This window comes from Salvelinus fontinalis, unplaced genomic scaffold, assembly GCF_029448725.1.
Source record: "Salvelinus fontinalis isolate EN_2023a unplaced genomic scaffold, ASM2944872v1 scaffold_0778, whole genome shotgun sequence".
Classification (NCBI taxonomy): Eukaryota; Metazoa; Chordata; class Actinopteri; order Salmoniformes; family Salmonidae; genus Salvelinus; species Salvelinus fontinalis.
The window spans coordinates 37935-64939 of NW_026600987.1; the positions used below are offsets into that span (position 1 = coordinate 37935).

The following is a 27005-nucleotide window of genomic DNA, read 5'->3' on the forward strand; positions in this document are numbered from 1 at the left end:
TTAAAATTAACGTTACTACAACATACAGCGTGCGTTAAAGCGAGACCGTACCTAGATTCATGGCAGAATAGTGGTTTCACATTTTTCAACAGAACAACGAATTAACATCATAAATAGTTCTTACTTTTTGATGAACTCCCATCAGAATCTTGGGCAAGTTGTCCTTTGTCCAAAAGAATCGTTGCTCGGTTGTAGATTGTCCTCTTCAACGTTCGAATTAGCAGTAAACATTAGCCATGTGGCAAAGACGTGTCCAACTCAATAAAACGCAGCACTAATAAATATCCGAAAATCGCAATATACCGATATAAACTGATATAACTCGCTTTAATATAACAACATTATGATGTCTTTAACACCTATATCGAATAAAAACAGAGCCGGATATATCTAAGGGCTATAACGGGAGCTTTCTAGAACGACAGCCAGAGCTCCTTTCTGCGTCCTGGCCAGGAGAAGAAAGGACAGTCCCCCCGTTCCCAGCCCATTTATAACCTCTCAGTTCTGCCTAGCAACACCATTTCAATTCTCACTATTCGCTGACACCCAGGGGAAGACGTATGCAGTGCATCTCAACCAATAGAAGACAGGCAGATTTATAAACCGACCTCAGAACAGCCAGCAGATTTTAGCATTCTCACATCCTCATAGGAAAATTGCTCTAACTCCAGTTCTGTTTTACTCACAGATATAATTCAAACGGTTTTAGAAACTAGAGAGTGTTTTCTATCCAATAGTACTAATAATATGCATATTGTACGAGCAAGAATTGAGTACGAGGCAGTTTAATTTGGGAACGAAATTATTACAAAGTGAAAACAGCACCCCCTATTGAGAAAAGGTTTTTAAGTTCCAATCCCCTGGTGTCTCTGTGTGTGTAGGTCTATGAGTTGACTCTACACTACACCCAGCACGGTGACCACTACCTGGTGTCTCTCTGTGTGTCTAGGTCTATGAGTTGACTCTACACTACACCCAGCACGGTGACCACTACCTGGTGTCTCTCTGTGTGTCTAGGTCTATGAGTTGACTCTACACTACACCCAGCACGGTGACCACTACCTGGTGTCTCTCTGTGTGTCTAGGTCTATGAGTTGACTCTACACTACACCCAGCATGGTGACCACTACCTGGTGTCTCTGTGTGTGTGTCTAGGTCTATGAGTTGACTCTACACTACACCCAGCACGGTGACCACTACCTGGTGTCTCTCTGTGTGTGTAGGTCTATGAGTTGACTCTACACTACACCCAGCACGGTGACCACTACCTGGTGTCTCTCTGTGTGTCTAGGTCTATGAGTTGACTCTACACTACACCCAGCACGGTGACCACTACCTGGTGTCTCTCTGTGTGTCTAGGTCTATGAGTTGACTCTACACTACACCCAGCACGGTGACCACTACCTGGTGTCTCTCTGTGTGTCTAGGTCTATGAGTTGACTCTACACTACACCCAGCACGGTGACCACTACCTGGTGTCTCTCTGTGTGTCTAGGTCTATGAGTTGACTCTACACTACACCCAGCACGGTGACCACTACCTGGTGTCTCTCTGTGTGTGTCTAGGTCTATGAGTTGACTCTACACTACACCCAGCACGGTGACCACTACCTGGTGTCTCTCTGTGTGTCTAGGTCTATGAGTTGACTCTACACTACACCCAGCACGGTGACCACTACCTGGTGTCTCTCTGTGTGTCTAGGTCTATGAGTTGACTCTACACTACACCCAGCACGGTGACCACAATGTGGTGACCGCCTCTCTGGAACTGATGCAGCAGATGTTCCGGACTCCTCCCCCGGAGCTACTGCACATGCTCATTACACCCGGCAGCGTTCCGCACGCCAGCGTGTTCCGACAGGACGTCGAGAGACGCGCCCACTCCGGCAGCATCCTGGAGTTCATTGGTTAGTTCCACCCGTCAATCAAACGAATAGTGCTTGGTCGTTGGTGGATTGGTCTGTCGGTTAAATCTTTTGTTTCAAATTACAACGCCCAGTCATTGGGTGAATGCTCTGCCAGTCACTGTACAGAGCTCCGCCTCCTGTCTCTCTGTTTACTGTTTTGCTGTCTGCTGATTGGTCCCAAAAGGCTCACTCCACACTGAGTATGCAAAACACCTGAGGAACACCTGAGTTGCCCCTTTCTACCCTCAGAACTGCCTCAATTCGTCAGGGCATGGACTCTACAAGGTGTCGAAAGTGTTCCACAGGGATGCTGGCCAATGTTGACTCCAATGTTTCCCACAAGTTGTGTCAAGTGGCGACAGCGTAGCCTAGTGGTTAAAGCGTTGGACTAGTAACCGAAAGGTTGCAAGTTCAAATCCCCGAGCTGACAAGGTAAAAATCTGTCATTCTGCCCCTGAACAAGGCAGTTAACCCCACTGTAGGCCGTCATTGTAAATAAGAATTTGTTCTTAACTGACTTGCCTAGTTAAATAAAGGTAAAATAAAAAAAAGTTGGCTGGATGTCCTTTGGATGGTGCACCGTTCTTGATACACACAGGAAACTGTTGAGCGTGAAAAACCCAGCAGCGTTGCAATTCTTGACGCACCTGGCACCTCCTACCAGACCCTGTTCAAAGACACTTGAATATTTTGTCTTGTCCGTTCACCCTCTGAATGGCACACATACATAATCCATGTCTCTATTGTCTCAAGGCTTAAAACTCCTTCTTTAACCCGTCTCCTCCCCTTCATCTACACTGATTGAAGTGGATTTAATAAGTGACATCAATTAGGGATCATAGCTTTTCACCTGGATTCACCTGGTCAGTCTACCTCATGGAAAGAGCAGGTGTTCCTAATGTTTTGTACACTCAGTATAGTGCACTATATACTAGTGACCAGGGCCCTATTCCCTATATAGTGAACTACTAGTGACCAGAGCCCTATAGGGCTCTTGTTAAAATATGTGCACTATATAGGGAATAGGGTGCCATTTGGCACCCTCTCCCATTGCCTTTCTCACTAACTAACTCACGTCTCTTCCTCTGTCTGGGGTATAATGGCTATTTCCCATGGGGCTTTTCTTCTTTTCTCTCCTTCACTTCCTGTTCCTGTGTGTGTTCTTCCTGTTTCCTGCCTGCAGCCGGGGGCGGGTCTTCCTGTAATAGTCCACTCCTCCTCAGAAAACAGAAAGGTGATTTAATAACTCTCTCCTGTGTTCTGCTCCCTCTATCTGACACAGTGTTTCCCAAACCTCTCCTCCAGCATCCCCAGCCATTCAACATGTGTTCATGTATTCCTGGACTAGTTTGGTGTATTCCTGGACTAGTTTGGTGTATTCCTGGACTAGTTTGATGTATTCCTGGACTAGTTTGATGTATTCCTGGACTAGTTTGGTGTATTCCTGGACTAGTTTGATGTATTCCTGGACTAGTTTGATGTATTCCTGGACTAGTTTGATGTATTCCTGGACTAGTTTGAGGTATTCCTGGACTAGTTTGATGTGTTCCTGGACTAGTTTGATGTATTCCTGGACTAGTTTGAGGTGTTCCTGGACTAGTTGGATGTATTCCTGGACTAGTTTGAGGTATTCCTGGACTAGTTTGGTGTATTCCTGGACTAGTTTTGTGTATTCCTGGACTAGTTTGATGCATTCCTGGACTAGTTTGATGCATTCCTGGACTAGTTTGATGCATTCCTGGACTAGTTTGATGTATTCCTGGACTAGTTTGATGTATTCCTGGACTAGTTTGATGTATTCCTGGACTAGTTTGATGTATTCCTGGACTAGTTTGATGTATTCCTGGACTAGTTTGGTGTATTCCTGGACTAGTTTGGTGTATTCCTGGACTAGTTGGATGCATTCCTGGACTAGTTGGATGCATTCCTGGACTAGTTGGATGCATTCCTGGACTAGTTGGATGCATTCCTGGACTAGTTGGATGCATTCCTGGACTAGTTGGATGCATTCCTGGACTAGTTGGATGTATCCCTGGACTAGTTGGATGTATCCCTGGACTAGTTGGATGCATTCCTGGACTAGTTGGATGCATTCCTGGACTAGTTGGATGCATTCCTGGACTAGTTGGATGCATTCCTGGACTAGTTGGATGTATCCCTGGACTAGTTGGATGTATTCCTGGACTAGTTGGATGCATTCCTGGACTAGTTGGATGTATTCCTGGACTAGTTGGATGTATTCCTGGACTAGTTGGATGCATTCCTGGACTAGTTGGATGCATTCCTGGACTAGTTGGATGCATTCCTGGACTAGTTGGATGTATTCCATGACTAGTTGGATGTATTCCATGACTAGTTGGATGTATTCCATGACTAGTTGGATGTATTACATGACTAGTTGGATGTATTCCTGGACTAGTTTGAGGTGTTCCTGGACTAGTTTGAGGTGTTCCTGGACTAGTTTGAGGTGTTCCTGGACTAGTTGGATGTATTCCTGGACTAGTTTGATGCATTCCTGGACTAGTTTGATATATTCCTGGACTAGTTTGATATATTCCTGGACTAGTTTGATGTATTCCTGGACTAGTTTGGTGTGTTCCTGGACTAGTTTGGTGTGTTCCTGGACTAGTTTGATCTATTCCTGGACTAGTTTGGTGTATTCCTGGACTAGTATGATGTATTCCTGGACTAGTATGATGTATTCCTGGACTAGTTTGATGTATTCCTGGACTAGTTTGATGTATTCCTGGACTAGTTTGATGTATTCCTGGACTAGTTTGAGGTATCCCTGGACTAGTTTGAGGTATTCCTGGACTAGTTTGGTGTGTTCCTGGACTAGTTTGGTGTATTCCTGGACTAGTTTGAGGTATTCCTGGACTAGTTTGAGGTGTTCCTGGACTAGTTTGAGGTGTTCCTGGACTAGTTTGAGGTGTTCCTGGACTAGTTGGATGTATCCCTGGACTAGTTGGATGTATCCCTGGACTAGTTTGATGCATTCCTGGACTAGTTTGAGGTATTCCTGGACTAGTTGGATGTATTCTTGTACTAGTTTGATGTATTCCTGGACTAGTTTGATGTATTCCTGGACTAATTTGGTGTATTCCTGGACTAATTTAATGTATTCCTGGACTAGTTTGATGTATTCCTGGACTAGTTTGGTGTATTCCTGGACTAGTTTGGTGTATTCCTGGACTAGTTTGGTGTATTCCTGGACTAGTTTGGTGTATTCCTGGACTAGTTTGGTGTATTCCTGGACTAGTTTGGTGCATTCCTGGACTAGTTGGATGTATTCCTGGACTAGTTGGATGTATTCCTGGACTAGTTGGATGTATTCCTGGACTAGTTGGATGTATTCCTGGACTAGTTGGATGTATTCCTGGACTAGTTGGATGTATTCCTGGACTAGTTGGATGTATTCCTGGACTAGTTGGATGTATTCCTGGACTAGTTGGATGCATTCCTGGACTAGTTGGATGCATTCCTGAACAATTTGGATGCATTCCTGAACAATTTGGATGCATTCCTGGACTAGTTGGATGCATTCCAGGACTATTTTGGTGTATTCCTGGACTAGTTTGGTGTATTCCTCAACTAGTTTGAAGTATTCCTGGACTAGTTTGATGTATTCCTGGACTAGTTTGATGCATTCCTGGACTAGTTTGATGCATTCCTGGACTAGTTTGATGTATTCCTGGACTAGTTTGATGTATTCCTGGACTAGTTTGATATATTCCTGGACTAGTTTGATATATTCCTGGACTAGTTTGATGTATTCCTGGACTAGTTTGGTGTGTTCCTGGACTAGTTTGGTGTGTTCCTGGACTAGTTTGATCTATTCCTGGACTAGTTTGGTGTATTCCTGGACTAGTATGATGTATTCCTGGACTAGTTTGATGTATTCCTGGACTAGTTTGATGTATTCCTGGACTAGTTTGATGTATTCCTGGACTAGTTTGATGCATTCCTGGACTAGTTTGATATATTCCTGGACTAGTTTGATATATTCCTGGACTAGTTTGATGTATTCCTGGACTAGTTTGGTGTGTTCCTGGACTAGTTTGGTGTGTTCCTGGACTAGTTTGATCTATTCCTGGACTAGTTTGGTGTATTCCTGGACTAGTTTGGTGTATTCCTGGACTAGTATGATGTATTCCTGGACTAGTTTGATGTATTCCTGGACTAGTTTGATGCATTCCTGGACTAGTTTGATGTATCCCTGGACTAGTTTGAGGTATTCCTGGACTAGTTTGATGTATTCCTGGACTAGTTTGATGTATTCCTGGACTAGTTTGGTGTGTTCCTGGACTAGTTGGATGTATTCCTGGACTAGTTTGAGGTGTTCCTGGACTAGTTTGAGGTGTTCCTGGACTAGTTTGAGGTGTTCCTGGACTAGTTTGAGGTGTTCCTGGACTAGTTGGATGTATCCCTGGACTAGTTGGATGTATCCCTGGACTAGTTTGATGCATTCCTGGACTAGTTTGAGGTATTCCTGGACTAGTTGGATGTATTCTTGTACTAGTTTGATGTATTCCTGGACTAGTTTGATGTATTCCTGGACTAATTTGGTGTATTCCTGGACTAATTTAATGTATTCCTGGACTAGTTTGATGTATTCCTGGACTAGTTTGGTGTATTCCTGGACTAGTTTGGTGTATTCCTGGACTAGTTTGGTGTATTCCTGGACTAGTTTGGTGTATTCCTGGACTAGTTTGGTGCATTCCTGGACTAGTTGGATGTATTCCTGGACTAGTTGGATGTATTCCTGGACTAGTTGGATGTATTCCTGGACTAGTTGGATGTATTCCTGGACTAGTTGGATGTATTCCTGGACTAGTTGGATGTATTCCTGGACTAGTTGGATGTATTCCTGGACTAGTTGGATGTATTCCTGGACTAGTTGGATGTATTCCTGGACTAGTTGGATGCATTCCTGGACTAGTTGGATGCATTCCTGAACAATTTGGATGCATTCCTGAACAATTTGGATGCATTCCTGGACTAGTTGGATGCATTCCAGGACTATTTTGGTGTATTCCTGGACTAGTTTGGTGTATTCCTCAACTAGTTTGAGGTATTCCTGGACTAGTTTGATGTATTCCTGGACTAGTTTGATGCATTCCTGGACTAGTTTGATGCATTCCTGGACTAGTTTGATGTATTCCTGGACTAGTTTGATGCATTCCTGGACTAGTTTGATGCATTCCTGGACTAGTTTGATGTATTCCTGGACTAGTTTGATGTATTCCTGGACTAGTTGGATGTGTTCCTGGACTAGTTGGATGTGTTCCTGGACTAGTTGGATGTGTTCCTGGACTAGTTGGATGTGTTCCTGGAATAGTTGGATGTATTCCTGGACTAGTTGGATGTATTCCTGGACTAGTTTGATGTATTCCTGGACTAGTTTGATGTATTCCTGGACTAGTTTGATGTGTTCCTGGACTAGTTGGATGTATTCCAGGACTAGTTTGGTGTATTCCTGGACTAGTTTGATGCATTCCTGGACTAGTTTGATGCATTCCTGGACTAGTTTGATGCATTCCTGGACTAGTTTGATGTATTCCTGGACTAGTTTGATGTATTCCTGGACTAGTTTGATGTATTCCTGGACTAATTGGATTTATTCCTGGACTAATTGGATTTATTCCTGGACTAGTTGGATGTATTCCTGGACTAGTTGGATGTATTCCTGGACTAGTTTGATGTATTCCTGGACTAGTTTGATGTATTCCTGGACTAGTTTGATGTATTCCTGGACTAGTTTGATGTATTCCTGGACTAGTTTGATGTATTCCTGGACTAGTTTGATGTATTCCTGGACTAGTTTGATGTATTCCTGGACTAGTTTGGTGCATTCCTGGACTAGTTTGGTGCATTCCTGGACTAGTTTGATGTATTCCTGGACTAGTTTGATGTATTCCTGGACTAGTTTGATGTATTCCTGGACTAGTTTGATGTATTCCTGGACTAGTTTGATGTATTCCTGGACTAGTTTGATGCATTCCTGGACTAGTTTGATGCATTCCTGGACTAGTTTGATGCATTCCTGGACTAGTTTGATGTATTCCTGGACTAGTTTGGTGCATTCCTGGACTAGTTTTGATGCATTCCTGGACTAGTTTTGATGCATTCCTGGACTAGTTTTGATGTATTCCTGGACTAGTTTGATGTATTCCTGGACTAGTTTGGTGTATTCCTGGACTAGTTTGATGTATTCCTGGACTAGTTTGGTGTATTCCTGGACTAGTTTGATGTATTCCTGGACTAGCACGTCCGATGACACTAAAGAAGTTGGGCATCAGTTAATCAGGTTGTTTTAGCTTTAGAATAGTTGAAATACATGGAAGGACTTGGGGTCCCAGAGGAGAGGTTGGAGAACCATTGGTCTACCGCCGCTTTCTCTAACGCTGTGTTACAGTAGTCCTCTTTAACACAGCTTTCTCTAACACTGCTAACTGGTCATGTTGAGACCTGTGTTACAGTAGTCCTCTTTAACACAGCTTTCTCTAACACTGCTAACTGGTCATGTTGAGACTGTGTTACAGTGGTCCTCTTTAACACAGCTTTCTCTAACGCTGCTGACTGGTCATGTTGAGACTGTGTTACAGTAGTCCTCTTTAACACAGCTTTCTCTAACACTGCTAACTGGTCATGTTGAGACTGTGTTACAGTGGTCCTCTTTAACACAGCTTTCTCTAACACTGCTGACTGGTCATGTTGAGACTGTGTTACAGTGGTCCTCTTTAACACAGCTTTCTCTAACGCTGCTGACTGGTCATGTTGAGACCTGTGTTACAGTGGTCCTCTTTAACACAGCTTTCTCTAACACTGCTGACTGGTCATGTTGAGACTGTGTTACAGTAGTCCTCTTTAACACAGCTTTCTCTAACGCTGTGTTACAGTGGTCCTCTTTAACACAGCTTTCTCTAACGCTGCTGACTGGTCATGTTGAGACTGTGTTACAGTAGTCCTCTTTAACACAGCTTTCTCAAACGCTGCTGACTGGTCATGTTGCAGTAGCCATCTTTATCCTGTCTGTGTGTCCCAGGCAAGATGCTGTCGGGGGAGGAGGAGGGGTTAGAGGACGACCCTGAGAGGGCAGAGGTCACCACCGGGGCCTTTACAGGTGAGACAGAATACAGGAACGTCACCATTCATATCACTCAAGCTCCTCAAAATTACACTCCTCAGTCTCTAAATGTGTCTGGCAAAGTAAACCCCCTTTGTGTTTTAAATGACTGACCCTGAAAAAAGGCAAAAGGCCTTCCAAAATGTGGAAGTATTTCTAGTCATTTGTTTCTTCGCCCCTTTCTCCACGTGATTTGATCCAGATGTCCAGGTGCCTCGGCGTTCCGTAGAGGAGAACCTACACAGGTTGCAGGATCTGGTCCACTCTTAACATGTTCCTAGAGAGACTCCAAAACAACATATATGGCGTCTTAATAACTCATAGGCTCTCATCTCTGTCTGGCGCACCTTCCGAGAAGTTATCTAAAACCCAACATCAATTCACTCACAATCCTACTCCTTTGTTCCACGATTAGGATCTATGTTTTGGGGGGGGTGACGTCCTATATCCTTCCATCAGTGGAGTGACGAGGGTGGGGGGGGGGGTGTCAGAGGGTTCAGTGGAGTGACGAGGGTGGGGGGGGGGGGTGTCAGAGGGTTCACTGGAGTGACGAGGGTGGGGGGGGGGGTGTCAGAGGGTTCAGTGGAGTGACGAGGGTGGGGTGGGGGGGGAGTGTCAGAGGGTTCAGTGGAGTGACGAGGGTGGGGGGGGGTGTCAGAGGGTTCGGTGGAGTGACGAGGGTGGGGGGGGGTGTCAGAGTGTTCAGTGGAGTGGGGGGGGTGGGGGGGGGTGTCAGAGGGTTCAGTGGAGTGACGAGGGTGGGGGGGGGGGTGTCAGAGGGTTCAGTGGAGTGACGAGGGTGGGGGGGTGTCAGAGGGTTCAGTGGAGTGACGAGGGTGGGGGGGGTGTCAGAGGGTTCAGTGGAGTGACGAGGGTGGGGGGGGGTGTCAGAGGGTTCAGTGGAGTGACAAGGGTGGGGTGGGGGGGTGTCAGAGGGTTCAGTGGAGTGACGAGTGTGGGGTGGGGGTCAGAGGGTTAATGTGACTCATTAGTGTTTTCTTTGTACTCCTCTGTCAATATAAATGACATGAAGAAAATATTGAATCTCTCTCAAAAGAATACTGGAACCAACCCTAACTAACTGAAAACTAGAAAGACTCAAACCAGGGTTGTATTCATTAGTGCACAAAAAATTATATAAAAAAATATTTGCGACTGAAATTCCAGGTTGTTCCTCTTTGTTTCAGTCGGTTTTCATCTGACCCTGGAGTACTATTTGATCATATGATTGGCTTAATCTGGGTATGGGATACTAACCCCTGTTTGTTGTATTGAAAGATGAGGTTGAGAGAGGGTGATGGTTTAATGTGTCTCCCACCTTGACTCAGCCTCTGTCGCGGGCGCCGACGCCACCGCCCAGGTGGTCGACATCATTACCCAGCAGCCCCGTTCCTCACAGCATGCTCTGCAGCCCGGTGAGTCCGTGGACCTCGGTGGCGCCTCCTCGGAACAAGGAACGACTGCCCTCGGGACCTCCGGAACCGTCTCCGGCGGCGAGGGAGGGGCGGGGACTCCCGAGTCGCCCAATGACAACGCAACGGATGAGGACATGCTCAGCCACAGCTCCAGCGGGGCTAACGTTACCCCGGAAACGGCCGACTACGCCACACCGGAGAACGCGGAGATGCCCGACGGGCCCTTGCTGGACCCCCTAGGAGACCCCTCGCTGCCCCCGAGCGCCGACTCATCACAGACCACCACAGAGGGGCCGGACTCGGCCGTCACGCCTTCAGACGTCGCTGAACTCGTAAGTCTGTCTGCCGTGTAGGAGTTACATTCGTAATTAATAGAGAATTAATTTGATTGATTTTACTAGAAGCGAAAACACTTGATTGTCCTCCGATGTTGCTGATCTGGGGGATTAGAGATTGTAGTTGGAATGAGTGATTTGAATCAGTAGAATGGACAAGGTTTCCCCAGAGCATGGAGCTAACCATAGAATTAGACTCAGTAGAATGGACAAGGTTTCCCAGACCATGGAGCTAACCATAGAATTAGACTCAGTAGAATGGACAAGGTTTCCCAGACCATGGAGCTAACCATAGAATTAGACTCAGTAGAATGGACAAGGTTTCCCCAGACCATGGAGCTAACCATAGAATTAGACTCAGTAGAATGGACAAGGTTTCCCAGACCATGGAGCTAACCATAGAATTAGACTCAGTAGAATGGACAAGGTTTCCCAGACCATGGAGCTAACCATAGAATTAGACTCAGTAGAATGGACAAGGTTTCCCAGACCATGGAGCTAACCATAGAATTAGACTCAGTAGAATGGACAAGGTTTCCCCAGACCATGGAGCTAACCATAGAATTAGACTCAGTAGAATGGACAAGGTTTCCCCAGACCATGGAGCTAACCATAGAATTAGACTCAGTAGAATGGACAAGGTTTCCCAGACCATGGAGCTAACCATAGAATTAGACTCAGTAGAATGGACAAGGTTTCCCAGACCATGGAGCTAACCATAGAATTAGACTCAGTAGAATGGACAAGGTTTCCCCAGACCATGGAGCTAACCATAGAATTAGACTCAGTAGAATGGACAAGGTTTCCCCAGAGCATGGAGCTAACCATAGAATTAGACTCAGTAGAATGGACAAGGTTTCCCCAGAGCATGGAGCTAACCATAGAATTAGACTCAGTAGAATGGACAAGGTTTCCCCAGACCATGGAGCTAACCATAGAATTAGACTCAGTAGAATGGACAAGGTTTCCCCAGACCATGGAGCTAACCATAGAATTAGACTCAGTAGAATGGACAAGGTTTCCCAGACCATGGAGCTAACCATAGAATTAGACTCAGTAGAATGGACAAGGTTTCACAGACCATGGAGCTAACCATAGAATTAGACCCAGTAGAATGGACAAGGTTTCCCAGACCATGGAGCTAACCATAGAATTAGACTCAGTAGAATGGACAAGGTTTCCCAGACCATGGAGCTAACCATAGAATTAGACTAGGTAGAATGGACAAGGTTTCCCAGACCATGGAGCTAACCATAGAATTAGACTCAGTAGAATGGACAAGGTTTCCCAGACCATGGAGCTAACCATAGAATTAGACTCAGAAGAATGGACAAGGTTTCCCAGAGCATGGAGCTAACCATAGAATTAGAATCAGTTGAATGGACAAGGTTTCCCAGACCATGGAGCTAACCATAGAATTAGACTCAGTAGAATGGACAAGGTTTCCCAGACCATGGAGCTAACCATAGAATTAGACTCAGTAGAATGGACAAGGTTTCCCCAGAGCATGGAGCTAACCATAGAATTAGACTCAGTAGAATGGACAAGGTTTCCCCAGAGCATGGAGCTAACCATAGAATTAGACTCAGTAGAATGGACAAGGTTTCCCAGAGCATGGAGCTAACCATAGAATTAGACTCAGTAGAATGGACAAGGTTTCCCAGAGCATGGAGCTAACCATAGAATTAGACTCAGTAGAATGGACAAGGTTTCCCAGAGCATGGAGCTAACCATAGAATTAGACTCAGTAGAATGGACAAGGTTTCCCCAGAGCATGGAGCTAACCATAGAATTAGACTCAGTAGAATGGACAAGGTTTCCCCAGACCATGGAGCTAACCATAGAATTAGACTCAGTAGAATGGACAAGGTTTCCCCAGACCATGGAGCTAACCATAGAATTAAACTCAGTAGAATGGACAAGGTTTCCCAGACCATGGAGCTAACCATAGAATTAGACTCAGTAGAATGAAGCGAACCCATCAGTGTGCAGGTTTCTGGTTGGAACCCACTAAATGCCATTGTTTGCATGTGTTAAACACTGAGGCTCACAATTGTTGGCGTAACATTGCTTTGAATGGGAATGTCCGTTCTTCTAATTCTAATTCTATGGTCTGCCCTCCCCCCACCCCCCCACCCCGTGACACGCAGTCGCGTTCGCGGTTGCCACGGGTGATGGTGGAGCCGCCGTTTGAGGCCCCTCCCTCTCCGACCTCCACCGAGGGTCCAGACGCTTCCGACAGCGACTCTTCCGTCTACTCCTCCTCTTCCTCCTCTACCTCCTCCGCCGCTGCTGCTGCTTCTTCTTCTTCCTCCCTGTCTTCTGGCGCCGACACTTCCTCTAGCGGTTGTAGCAAGGTGATTGGCTGATTGGTTGATGATGTCAGAGGGGAGGGGGAAGGGAATACCTGGCTGCAGTTCCGTTTTGTTCTTGTCACTCTCGTCCGTCCGACCCCGTCCCCCTTTCCTTAAGACCGGTACGTGCACTCTACTCCCTGCTGAGAACCGCCCCCTTCTCCCCCCTCTCTCGTTTCCATGGCAATCTGGAGCCATGGATCTCCTGATTGGTTGCTTTCCCCATCCTTCTTGTTTGGTGATTATTAGTTTTCTAAGAAAGATCATTGAAACTCTTCAGAAATATAAAACAAATCCCCCCCTTCGCTCCCCCTCTCTCCTCCTTCCCCCTCTCCCCTCGCTCCCCCGTCCCCCTCGCTCCCCTCCTTCCCTCGCTCCCCCTTCTCCCCTCCTCCCCTCGCCCCCCCCCTCCTTCCCCCTCTTCCCCCTTGCTCCCCCTTCTTCCCTCCTTTCCTCTTCCCCCTCGCTCCCCCTTCTCCCCTTCTTCCCCCTCCTTCCCCCTTCTCCCCTCCTTCCCCCTTCTCCCCTCCTTCCCCCTTCTCCCCTTGCTCCCCCTTCTCCCCTCCTTCCCCCTTCTCCCCTCCTTCCCCCTTCTCCCCTCCTTCCCCCTTCTCCCCTCCTTCCCCCTCCTTCCCCCTCTCCCCTCCTTCCCCCTTCTCCCCTCCTTCCCCCTTCTCCCCTTGCTCCCCCTTCTCCCCTCCTTCCCCCTTCTCCCCTCCTTCCCCCTTCTCCCCTCCTTCCCCCTTCCCCCTCCTTCCCCCTTGCTCCCCCTTCTCCCCTCGCTCCCCCTTCTCCCCTCCTTCCCCCTTCTCCCCTCCTTCCCCCTTGCTCCCCCTTCTCCCATCCTTCCCCCTTCTCCCCTCCTTCCCCCTTGCTCCCCCTTCTCCCCTCCTTCCCCCTTCTCCCCTTGCTCCCCCTTCTCCCCTCCTTCCCCCTTCTCCCCTCCTTCCCCCTTCTCCCCTCCTTCCCCCTTGCTCCCCCTCTTCCCCCTTGCTCCCCCTTCTCTCCTCCTTCTTCCCTCTTCCCCCCTCCCTCCCCCTTCTCCTTTCTTTCCCCCTTCTCCCCTCCTCCCCCCCTCGCTCCCCCTCTTCCCCCCCTCCCTCCCCCTTCTCCTTTCTTTCCCCCTTCTCCCCTCCCCCCCCTCGCTCCCCCTTCTCCCCCTCTTCCCCCCCTCCCTCCCCCTTCTCCTTTCTTTCCCCCTTCTCCCCTCGCTCCCCCTCCTTCCCCCTCTTCCCCCCCCCCCTGCTCCCCCTCTCCTGATCTAGTAATCTCTCTGCTGTGCTTTTCTCTTGTGTTTTGTCTTGTATGATTATGGAGTGAGTTCTGTAGTAACTGTTAACCCACATCCTGGTTCCTCCTGTTTGCAGGTTGAGTCAAAGCCCAGTTCAGTGTTTTAGTTATAGGGTTGCGAAAATCTGCAGACTTTTCCAGAAATCCTGGACGGGAAGGTTTCCTGCTTATTCCCCTCTGATTCCGGGAATCTTCCAACTGGGATTTTGGGAAAACCTGGGAATTTAGGAAAAGTTGCCATAATTTTGCGTCCCAATTTAGAGATCTACCAATGTCCCCTGAGTGCTTCTCAATCCCAAAGGATGTTAAAGCAGTAGACTGTCGTTATACCCGGTAGACTGTCGTTATACCCGGTAGACTGTCGTTATACCCGGTAGACTGTCGTTATACCCGGTAGACTGTCGTTATACCCGGTAGACTGTCGTTATACCCGGTAGACTGTCGTTATACCCGGTAGACTGTCGTTATACCCGGTAGACTGTCGTTATACCCGGTAGACTGTCGTTATACCCGGTAGGCTGTCGTTATACCCGGTAGGCTGTCGTTATACCCGGTAGGCTGCCGTTATACCCGGTAGGCTGCCGTTATACCCGGTAGGCTGCCGTTATACCCGGTAGGCTGCCGTTATACCCGGTAGGCTGCCGTTATACCCGGTAGGCTGCCGTTATACCCGGTAGGCTGCCGTTATACCCGGTAGACTGTTGTTATACCCGGTAGACTGTTGTTATACCCGGTAGACTGTTGTTATACCCGGTAGACTGTTGTTATACCCGGTAGACTGTTGTTATACCCGGTAGACTGTTGTTATACCCGGTAGACTGTCGTTATACCCGGTAGACTGTCGTTATACCCGGTAGACTGTCGTTATACCCGGTAGACTGTCGTTATACCCGGTAGACTGTCGTTATACCCGGTAGACTGTCGTTATACCCGGTAGACTGTCGTTATACCCGGTAGACTGTCGTTATACCCGGTAGACTGTCGTTATACCCGGTAGACTGTCGTTATACCCGGTAGACTGTCGTTATACCCGGTAGACTGTCGTTATACCCGGTAGACTGTCGTTATACCCGGTAGACTGTCGTTATACCCGGTAGACTGTCGTTATACCCGTCAGGCTGTCGTTATACCCGTCAGGCTGTCGTTATACCCGTCAGGCTGTCGTTATACCCGTCAGGCTGTCGTTATACCCGTCAGGCTGTCGTTATACCCGTCAGGCTGTCGTTATACCCGTCAGGCTGTCGTTATACCCGTCAGGCTGTCGTTATACCCGTCAGGCTGTCGTTATACCCGTCAGGCTGTCGTTATACCCGTCAGGCTGTCGTTATACCCGGTAGGCTGTCGTTATACCCGGTAGGCTGTCGTTATACCCGGTAGGCTGCCGTTATACCCGGTAGGCTGCCGTTATACCCGGTAGGCTGCCGTTATACCCGGTAGGCTGCCGTTATACCCGGTAGGCTGCCGTTATACCCGGTAGGCTGCCGTTATACCCGGTAGGCTGCCGTTATACCCGGTAGGCTGCCGTTATACCCGGTAGGCTGTCGTTATACCCGGTAGGCTGTCGTTATACCCGGTAGGCTGTCGTTATACCCGGTAGGCTGTCGTTATACCCGGTAGGCTGTCGTTATACCCGGTAGGCTGTCGTTATACCCGGTAGGCTGTCGTTATACCCGGTAGACTGTCGTTAAACCCGGTAGACTGTCGTTAAACCCGGTAGACTGTCGTTAAACCCGGTAGACTGTCGTTAAACCCGGTAGACTGTCGTTAAACCCGGTAGACTGTCGTTAAACCCGGTAGACTGTCGTTAAACCCGGTAGACTGTCGTTGTACCCGCTAGGCGGTCGTTGTACCCGCTAGGCGGTCGTTGTACCCGCTAGGCGGTCGTTGTACCCGCTAGGCGGTCGTTGTACCCGCTAGGCGGTCGTTGTACCCGCTAGGCGGTCGTTGTACCCGCTAGGCGGTCGTTGTACCCGCTAGGCGGTCGTTGTACCCGCTAGGCGGTCGTTGTACCCGCTAGGCGGTCGTTGTACCCGCTAGGCGGTCGTTGTACCCGCTAGGCGGTCGTTGTACCCGCTAGGCGGTCGTTGTACCCGCTAGGCGGTCGTTGTACCCGCTAGGCGGTCGTAGTACCCGGCAGACGGCCGTTGTACCCGGCAGACGGCCGTTATACCCGGTAGACTGTTGTTATACCCGGTAGACTGTTGTTAAACCCGGTAGGCTGTCGTTATACCCGGTAGGCTGTCGTTATACCCGGTAGACTGTCGTTATACCCGGTAGACGGTCGTTATACCCGGTAGACGGTCGTTATACCCGGCAGACGGCCGTTATACCCGGTAGACGGTTGTTACCACCATTATTACCAGTAACTATCAAGACAGTAGTGTTCTTGTCTGCTGAACTGACAAACTGTAGTGTTAAATAATGAACCTTAGACACTGATGTCTGTCTCTGTGTCTCTGTCTGTGTATCTCTCTCTGTCTCTGTGTGTCTGTCTCTGTGTGTCTCTCTCTGTCTCTGTGTGTGTGTCTCTGTGTGTCTGTCTCTGTGTCTCTGTGTGTCTCTCTCTGTCTCTGTGTGTGTGTCTCTGTGTGTGTCTCTGTGTGTGTGTCTCTGTCTCTGTGTGTGTGTGTGTGTGTGTGTGTGTGTGTGTGTGTGTGTGTGTGTATAGGTGTTGGACACCAGTGAGAGCCTGTATTCAGGGATGCAGATCGGAACTTTACAGGATGAGGAAGAAGAGGGAGCCGCACCTTCATCACACCCTGAACCCTTCTCCCAGTCCGCACTGGGTACGACACACACACACACACACACACACACACACACACACACACACACACACACACACACACACACACACACACACACACACACACACACACACACTGGGTATGACACACTACACTACACACACAGTGACGCTGTGGTTGTTGTTGTAGCTTTGAGTAGGCCCCACCTCCTAGAGGGCAGAGGTCACAACAGACAGGCGTCAGACAGCAGTGTGGATCACTTCATACCAAAGGAGGAACCAGCGGAGACCACAGAGCTGGAGAACAAGGTACACACACACACGGAGAGAGACACACACACACACGGAGAGAGACACACACACACACACACACACACACACACACACACACACACACACACACACACACACACACGGAGAGAGGCACACACACACACACACGGAGAGAGACACACACGGAGACACACACACACACACGGAGAGAGAGGGAGGGAGAGACACCGAGCTGGAGAACAAGGTACACACACGGAGAGAGACAAGGACGCACACCGTACTGCACATGCGCATTTTTACAACCGATACACCGTTACACCGTTACAACCGATACACCGTTACACCGTTACAACCGATACACCGTTACAACCGTTACAACCGATACACCGTTACAACCGATACACCGTTACAACCGATACACTGTTTCAACCGATACACCGTTTCAACCGATACACCGTTTCAACCGATACACCGTTACAACCGATACACCGTTACAACCGTTACAACCGATACACCGTTACAACCGATACACTGTTTCAACCGATACACCGTTTCAACCGATACACCGTTACAACCGATACACCGTTACAACCGATACACCGTTACAACCGTTACAACCGATACACCGTTACAACCGATACACCGTTACAACCGATACACTGTTTCAACCGATACACCGTTTCAACCGATACACCGTTTCAACCGATACACCGTTTCAACCGATACACCGTTTCAACCGATACACCGCTACAACCGTTACACCGTTACAACCGATACACCGTTTCAACCGATACACCGTTTCAACCGATACACCATTACCACCGTTACAACCGTTACAACCGATACACCACTACCACAGTTACACCGTTACAACCGATACGCCGTTACAACCGATACGCCGTTACAACCGATACACCATTACAACCGATACACCGTTACCACCTATACGCCGTTACAACCAGTACACCGGTACACCGTTACAACCGATACACCATTACAACCGATACACCATTACAACCGATACGCCGTTACAACCGATACACCATTACCACGGTTACACCGTTACAACCGATACATCGTTACACCCTATACACCACTACCACAGTTACACCGTTACAACCGATACACCGTTACAACCGATACGGCGTTACAACCGATACACCATTACAACCGATACGCCGTTACAACCGATACACCATTACCATGGTTACACCGTTACAACCGATACGCCATTACAACCGATACACCATTACCACGGTTACACCGTTACAACCGATACATCGTTACACCCTATACACCACTACCACAGTTACACCGTTACAACCGATACACCGTTACACCCTATACACCACTACCACAGTTACACCGTTACAACCGATACGCCGTTACAACCGATACGCCGTTACAACCGATACACCATTACCACGGTTACACCGTTACAACCGATACGCCGTTACAATCGATACGCCGTTACAACCGATACACCATTACCACGGTTACACCGTTACAACCGATACAGCGTTACAACCGATACACCATTACCACGGTTACATCGTTACAACCGATACACCGTTACAACCGATACGCCGTTACAACCGATACACCATTTCAACCGATACGCCGTTACAACCGATACACCATTACCACGGTTACACTGTTACAACCGATACAACGTTACAACCGATACACCATTACAACCGTTACAACCGATACACCGTTACAACCGATACAACCGATACCACCGTTACCACCTATACGCCGTTACCACGGTTACACCGTTACAACCGTTACACCTTCACACCTTTACAGACATGCATTGATCAGTCTTTTGGGTGACAGTATGTTATTTATAAACTGAAGAGAATTGAAGTCTAATCAAGTTTAAATATCTCATATAGTCTGCCAATGACGTCAGGTAAAACCCCCACTAATTTATAATATCTCATATAGTCTGCCAATGACGTCAGGTAAAACCCCCACTAATTTATAATATCCCATATAGTCTGCCAATGACGTCAGGTAAAACCCCCACTAATTTATAATATCTTATATAGTCTGCCAATGACGTCAGGTAAAACCCCCACTAATTTATAATATCTTATATAGTCTGCCAATGACGTCAGGTAAAACCCCCACTAATTTATAATATCTTATATAGTCTGCCAATGACGTCAGGTTAAACCCCCACTAATTTATAATATCTTATATAGTCTGCCAATGACGTCAGGTAAAACCCCCACTAATTTATAATATCTTATATAGTCTGCCAATGACGTCAGGTAAAACCCCCACTAATTTATAATATCTTATATAGTCTGCCAATGACTTCAGGTAAAACCCCCACTAATTTATAATATCTTATATAGTCTGCCAATAACGTCAGGTAAAACCCCCACTAATTTATAATATCTTATATAGTCTGCCAATGAATTCAGGTAAAAACCCCACTAATTTATAATATCTTATATAGTCTGCTAATGACGTCAGGTAAAACCCCCACTAATTTATAATATCTCATATAGTCTGCCAATGATGTCAGGTAAAACCCCCACTAATTTATAATATCTCGTATAGTCTGCCAATGACGTCAGGTAAAACCCCCACTAATTTATAATATCTTGTATAGTCTGCCAATGACATCAGGTAAAACCCCCACTAATTTATAATATCTTATATAGTCTGCCAATGACGTCAGGTAAAACCCCCACTAATTTATAATATCTTATATAGTCTGCCAACGATGTCAGGTAAAACCCCCACTAATTTATAATATCTTATATAGTCTGCCAATGACGTCAGGTAAAACCCCCACTAATTTATAATATCTCATATAGTCTGCCAATGACGTCAGGTAAAACCCCCACTAATTTATAATATCTTATATAGTCTGCCAATGACGTCAGGTAAAACCCCCACTAATTTATAATATCTTATATAGTCTGCCAATGACGTCAGGTAAAACCCCCACTAATTTATAATATCTCATATAGTCTGCCAATGACGTCAGGTAAAACCCCCACTAATTTTAAGTTATCACTCAGTATGAGATATTTAGGCATGTTTAGATTTCACATTTGTCTTTTCTGATTGGCCAATGTTGTTGTCTGTGTTACTGGTTGTGATTGGTTAATTGTTGTTCCATCCCCCCAGCCATCGAGGATAAAGGGTCCGATTGGCCACTACACAGACCAAGGGGCGGAGCCACTGGTTCACTGTGTACGACTCCTCTCTGCCTCCTTCCTGCTGACTGGACAGAAGAATGGTACGAGTCTGAGAGACGTGTCTCTGACCTGTGTGTGTGCGTGTCTCTGACCTGTGTGTGTGTGTGTGTCTCTGACCTGTGTGTGTGCGTGTCTCTGACCTGTGTGTGTGCGTGTCTCTGACCTGTGTGTGTGTGTGTGTCTCTGACCTGTGTGTGTGCGTGTCTCTGACCTGTGTGTGTGTGTGTCTCTGACCTGTGTGTGTGCGTGTCTCTGACCTGTGTGTGTGCGTGTCTCTGACCTGTGTGTGTGTGTGTCTCTGACCTGTGTGTGTGCGTGTCTCTGACCTGTGTGTGTGCGTGTCTCTGACCTGTGTGTGTGTGTGTCTCTGACCTGTGTGTGTGCGTGTCTCTGACCTGTGTGTGTGCGTGTCTCTGACCTGTGTGTGTGCGTGTCTCTGACCTGTGTGTGTGCGTGTCTCTGACCTGTGTGTGTGCGTGTCTCTGACCTGTGTGTGTGCGTGTCTCTGACCTGTGTGTGTGCGTGTCTCTGACCTGTGTGTGTGTGTCTCTGACCTGTGTGTGTGTGTCTCTGACCTGTGTGTGTGTGTCTCTGACCTGTGTGTGTGCGTGTCTCTGACCTGTGTGTGTGCGTGTCTCTGACCTGTGTGTGTGCGTGTCTCTGACCTGTGTGTGTGTGTCTCTGACCTGTGTGTGTGTGTCTCTGACCTGTGTGTGTGTGTCTCTGACCTGTGTGTGTGTGTCTCTGACCTGTGTGTGTGTGTCTCTGACCTGTGTGTGTGCGTGTCTCTGACCTGTGTGTGTGTGTGTCTCTGACCTGTGTGTGTGTGTGTCTCTGACCTGTGTGTGTGCGTGTCTCTGACCTGTGTGTGTGCGTGTCTCTGACCTGTGTGTGTGCGTGTCTCTGACCTGTGTGTGTGCGTGTCTCTGACCTGTGTGTGTGCGTGTCTCTGACCTGTGTGTGTGCGTGTCTCTGACCTGTGTGTGTGCGTGTCTCTGACCTGTGTGTGTGCGTGTCTCTGACCTGTGCGTGCGTGTCTCTGACCTGTGTGTGTGTGTCTCTGACCTGTGTGTGTGTGTCTCTGACCTGTGTGTGTGTGTCTCTGACCTGTGTGTGTGTGTCTCTGACCTGTGTGTGTGCGTGTCTCTGACCTGTGTGTGTGCGTGTCTCTGACCTGTGTGTGTGTGTCTCTGACCTGTGTGTGTGTGTGTGTCTCTGACCTGTGTGTGTGTGTGTGTCTCTGACCTGTGTGTGTGTGTGTGTCTCTGACCTGTGTGTGTGTGTGTCTCTGACCTGTGTGTGTGTGTGTCTCTGACCTGTGTGTGTGCGTGTCTCTGACCTGTGTGTGTGCGTGTCTCTGACCTGTGTGTGTGTGTGCGTGTCTCTGACCTGTGTGTGTGTGTGTGTGTGTCTGACCTGTGTGTGTGTGTGTGTGTGTGTCTCTGACCTGTGTGTGTGTGTGTGTCTCTGACCTGTGTGTGTGTGTGTCTCTGACCTGTGTGTGTGTGTGTGTGTGTCTCTGACCTGTGCGTGCGTGTCTCTGACCTGTGCGTGCGTGTCTCTGACCTGTGTGTGTGTGTCTCTGACCTGTGTGTGTGTGTCTCTGACCTGTGTGTGTGTGTCTCTGACCTGTGTGTGTGCGTGTCTCTGACCTGTGTGTGTGCGTGTCTCTGACCTGTGTGTGTGCGTGTCTCTGACCTGTGTGTGTGTGTCTCTGACCTGTGTGTGTGTGTCTCTGACCTGTGTGTGTGTGTCTCTGACCTGTGTGTGTGTGTGTGTCTCTGACCTGTGTGTGTGTGTGTGTCTCTGACCTGTGTGTGTGCGTGTCTCTGACCTGTGTGTGTGCGTGTCTCTGACATGTGTGTGTGCGTGTCTCTGACCTGTGTGTGTGCGTGTCTCTGACCTGTGTGTGTGCGTGTCTCTGACCTGTGTGTGTGCGTGTCTCTGACCTGTGTGTGTGTGTGTGTGTGTCTGACCTGTGTGTGTGTGTGTGTGTGTGTCTCTGACCTGTGTGTGTGTGTGTGTCTCTGACCTGTGTGTGTGTGTGTCTCTGACCTGTGTGTGTGTGTGTGTGTGTGTGTCTCTGACCTGTGTGTGTGTGTCTCTGACCTGTGTGTGTGTGTGTGTCTCTGACCTGTGTGTGTGCGTGTCTCTGACCTGTGTGTCTCTGACCTGTGTGTGTGTGTGTGTCTCCGACCTGTGTGTGTGTGTGTGTGTGTGTGTGTGTCTCTGACCTGTGTGTGTGTGTGTGTATCTGACCTGTGTGTGTCTCTGACCTGTGTGTGTGTGTGTCTCTGACCTGTGTGTGTGTGTGTCTCTGACCTGTGTGTGTGTGTGTCTCTGACCTGTGTGTGTGTGTGTCTCTGACCTGTGTGTGTGTGTGTCTCTGACCTGTGTGTGTGTGTGTGTCTCTGACCTGTGTGTGTGTCTCTGACCTTTGTGTGTATCTCTGACCTGTGTGTGTGTGTCTGACCTGTGTGTGTGTGTGTGTGTGTCTGACCTGTGTGTGCGTATCTGACCTGTGTGTGTGTGTATCTGACCTGTGTGTGTGTGTGTGTGTGTGTGTGTCTCTGACCTGTGTGTATCTGACCTGTGTGTATCTGACCTGTGTGTATCTGACCTGTGTGTATCTGACCTGTGTGTGTGTGTATCTGACCTGTGTGTGTGTGTGTGTGTCTCTGACCTGTGTGTATCTGACCTGTGTGTATCTGACCTGTGTGTATCTGACCTGTGTGTGTGCGTCTCTGACCTGTGTGTGTGCGTGTCTCTGACCTGTGTGTGTGCGTGTCTCTGACCTGTGTGTGTGCGTGTCTCTGACCTGTGTGTGTGCGTGTCTCTGACCTGTGTGTGTGCGTGTCTCTGACCTGTGTGTGTGCGTGTCTCTGACCTGTGTGTGTGTGTCTCTGACCTGTTTGTGTGTGTCTCTGACCTGTGTGTGTGTGTGTGTGTGTGTATCTCTGACCTGTGTGTGTGTGTGTGTCTCTGACCTGTGTGTGTGTGTCTCTGACCTGTGTGTGTGTGTCTCTGACCTGTGTGTGTGTGTCTCTGACCTGTGTGTGTGTGTGTGTGTGTGTCTCTGACCTGTGTGCGTGTCTCTGACCTGTGTGTGTGTGTGTGTCTCTGACCTGTGTGTGTGTGTGTGTGTGTGTCTCTGACCTGTGTGCGTGTCTCTGACCTGTGTGTGTGTGTGTGTCTCTGACCTGTGTGTGTGTGTGTCTCTGACCTGTGTGTGTGTGTCTCTGACCTCTGTGTGTGTCTGTGTGTGTGTGTGTGTGTGTGTGTGTGTGTGTGTGTGTGTGTGTGTGTGTGTGTGTGTGTGTGTGTGTGTGTGTGTGTGTGTGTGTGTGTGTGTGTGTGTGTGTGTGTGTGTGTGTGTGTGTGTGTGTGTGTGTGCGTGTGTGCAGGGCTGGTCTCTGATAAAGAGGTCCGTGTCAGTGTGAAGGTTCTAGCAGTCAGCTGTATTGGAGCAGCAGCTGCTCTTCATCCTGAAGTCTTCTTCAACTCTCTGTACCTGGAGCCACTGGACGGAGTTACACAGCAGGGTAGGAACACACACCACACCACTACACACACACACACACACCACACGACTACACACACACACACACCACACGACTACACACACACCACACGACTACACACACACCACACGACTACACACACACCGTAGAACTACACACACACACCATACGACTAAACACCCTCACCCCTCTCTGTCTCTGTCTCTGTTTCTGTCTCTCTCTGTCTCTCTGTCTACAGAGCAGCAGTATATCAGTGATGTGTTGTGTCTGGTCAGTCATGGAGACCCTCAGGTCAGAGGTGTTACAGGGGTGTTGTGTGGCTCTGTAATCCACTCTGCTCTCACCAAGACACGTTACAACATACACACCTGGATGACCAGCGTACACACCTCTACAGGTAGGAGGGATTCATTATATTACTGTACAACAGTTAGTTTAGAGATATTCCCCGGGAACCCCACTGTAACTGTGTATTGTCCAGTTAACACCAGTCACTATCAGGAGACTTCATATCAAACATCACAGTCCTCTAGTCAACGATCATTATTATCTCTGTCAGTCACAGGTCCTGGATAAATGGTTGCTTTGGTCTCCTTTCATCCCTCTCTCCTCATCCCTCTCTCCTCATCCCTCTCTCATTCCTCTCCCTCCCTCTGTCCTCTCTCTCTTCTCCTCATCCCTCTCTCCTCTCCCTCCCTCCCCCTGTCCCCCCTCTCTCTCTCCTTCCTCTCCTCTCTCTCTCCACTAGGTAACCCGTTGTCCCTGGTGGATCTAGTTCCTGTACTCCAGAACACTCTAAAGGACGAGTCCTCTGTCACCTGTAAGATGGCCTGCTCTGCAGTCAGGGTACGAGAGGGAGAGACGGACACTGTGTGTGTGTGTATTAACCTGTGTGTGTATTAACCTGTTTGTGTGTGTATTAACCTGTGTGTGTGTGTGTGTATTAACCTGTGTGTGTGTGTGTGTATTAACCTGTGTTTGTGTGTATTAACCTCTGTGTGTGTGTGTGTGTATTAACCTCTGTGTGTGTGTGTGTGTGTGTGTGTGTATTAACCTGTGTATGCGTGTATTAACCTGTGTGTGTGTGTGTGTGTGTGTATTAACCTGTGTATGTGTGTGTGTGTGTGTGTGTGTGTGTGTGTGTGTGTGTGTGTGTGTGTGTGTGTGTGTGTGTGTGTGTGTATTAACCTCTGTGTGTGTGTATTAACCTGTGTGTGTGTATTAACCTGTGTGTGTATTAACCTGTGTGTGTGTGTGTGTATTAACCTGTGTGTGTATTAACCTGTGTGTGTGTGTGTATTAACCTGTGTGTGTGTGTGTGTGTGTGTGTGCGTGCATGTATTAACCTGTGTGTGTGTGTGTGTGTGTGTGTGTGTGTGTGTGTGTGTGTGTGTGTGCATGTATTAACCTCTGTGTGTGTGTGTGTTGCAGCACTGCATCATGACTCTTTGTAGCAGTACTCTGAGTGAGTTGGGCCTGCATCTCCTGGTTGACCTGCTGACCTTAAAGGACTGTTCCTATTGGCTGGTCAGGACGGAACTCCTGGACACTCTGGCAGAGATAGATTTCCGGTAAGAGTTCCAGAATCTGCCTCCAAACGTTCCAGAATCAGATTCCAGATTCTCTTGTAGGATTCAGTTTGGCCTTCAAATCATAATGAATACTGGACCTGATCCTAGATCAGAACTACTCTGATCATCATAATGAATACTGGACCTGATCCTGGATCAGAACTCCTACTCTGATCATCATAATGAATACTGGACCTGATCCTGGATCAGAACCCCTACTCTGATCATCATAATGAATACTGGACCTGATCCTGGATCAGAACTCCTACTCTGATCATCATAATGAATACTGGACCTGATCCTGGATCAGAACCCCTACTCTGATCATCATAATGAATACTGGACCTGATCCTGGATCAGAACTCCTACTCTGATCATCATAATGAATACTGGACCTGATCCTGGATCAGAACTCCTACTCTGATAATCTTTATGAATACTGGACCTGATCCTGGATCAGAACTCCTACTCTGATCATCTTTATGAATACTGGACCTGATCCTGGATCAGAACTCCTACTCTGATAATCTGTATGAATACTGGACCTGATCCTGGATCAGAACTACTCTGATCATCATAATGAATACTGGACCTGATCCTGGATCAGAACTCTTACTCTGATAATCTTTATGAATACTGGACCTGATCCTAGATCAGAACTCCTACTCTGATCATCTTTATGAATACTGGACCTGATCCTGGATCAGAACTACTCTGATCATCATAATGAATACTGGACCTGATCCTGGATCAGAACTCCTACTCTGATAATCTGTATGAATACTGGACCTGATCCTGGATCAGAACTCCTACTCTGATCATCATAATGAATACTGGACCTGATCCTGGATCAGAACCCCTACTCTGATAATCTTTATGAATACTGGACCTGATCCTGGATCAGAACTCCTACTCTCATCATAATGAATACTGGACCTGATCCTGGATCAGAACTCCTACTCTGATCATCATAATGAATACTGGACCTGATCCTGGATCAGAACTCTGATCATCTTTATGAATACTGGACCTGATCCTGGATCAGAACTACTCTGATCATCATAATGAATACTGGACCTGATCCTGGATCAGAACTCCTACTCTGATCATCATAATGAATACTGGACCTGATCCTGGATCAGAACCCCTACTCTGATAATCTTTATGAATACTGGACCTGATCCTTGATCAGAACTCCTACTCTGATCATCTTTATGAATACTGGACCTGATCCTAGATCAGAAATC

At 47.9% G+C, this 27005-nt stretch overlaps 1 protein-coding gene across 5 annotated transcripts in view; it reads left to right on the forward strand.

The window, feature by feature from the left end:
* The window catches only part of LOC129847330 (huntingtin-like), a 66134-nt gene that overhangs the window by 13343 nt on the left and 25786 nt on the right, over positions 1–27005 (forward strand). For 3 of the 5 annotated variants that reach the window (XM_055915084.1, XM_055915085.1, XM_055915089.1), the window contains 11 exons: positions 1702–1906; positions 3090–3140; positions 8952–9029; positions 10361–10779; positions 17095–17212; positions 17363–17481; positions 20596–20707; positions 24071–24208; positions 24426–24584; positions 24936–25033; positions 25619–25758. In XM_055915084.1, the coding sequence (XP_055771059.1) occupies positions 1702–1906; positions 3090–3140; positions 8952–9029; positions 10361–10779; positions 17095–17212; positions 17363–17481; positions 20596–20707; positions 24071–24208; positions 24426–24584; positions 24936–25033; positions 25619–25758 (1637 nt within the window). The remainder of the gene's footprint in view (positions 1–1701; positions 1907–3089; positions 3141–8951; positions 9030–10360; positions 10780–17094; positions 17213–17362; positions 17482–20595; positions 20708–24070; positions 24209–24425; positions 24585–24935; positions 25034–25618; positions 25759–27005) is intronic. The other 2 variants (XM_055915087.1, XM_055915088.1) reach the window with 1 other exon arrangement.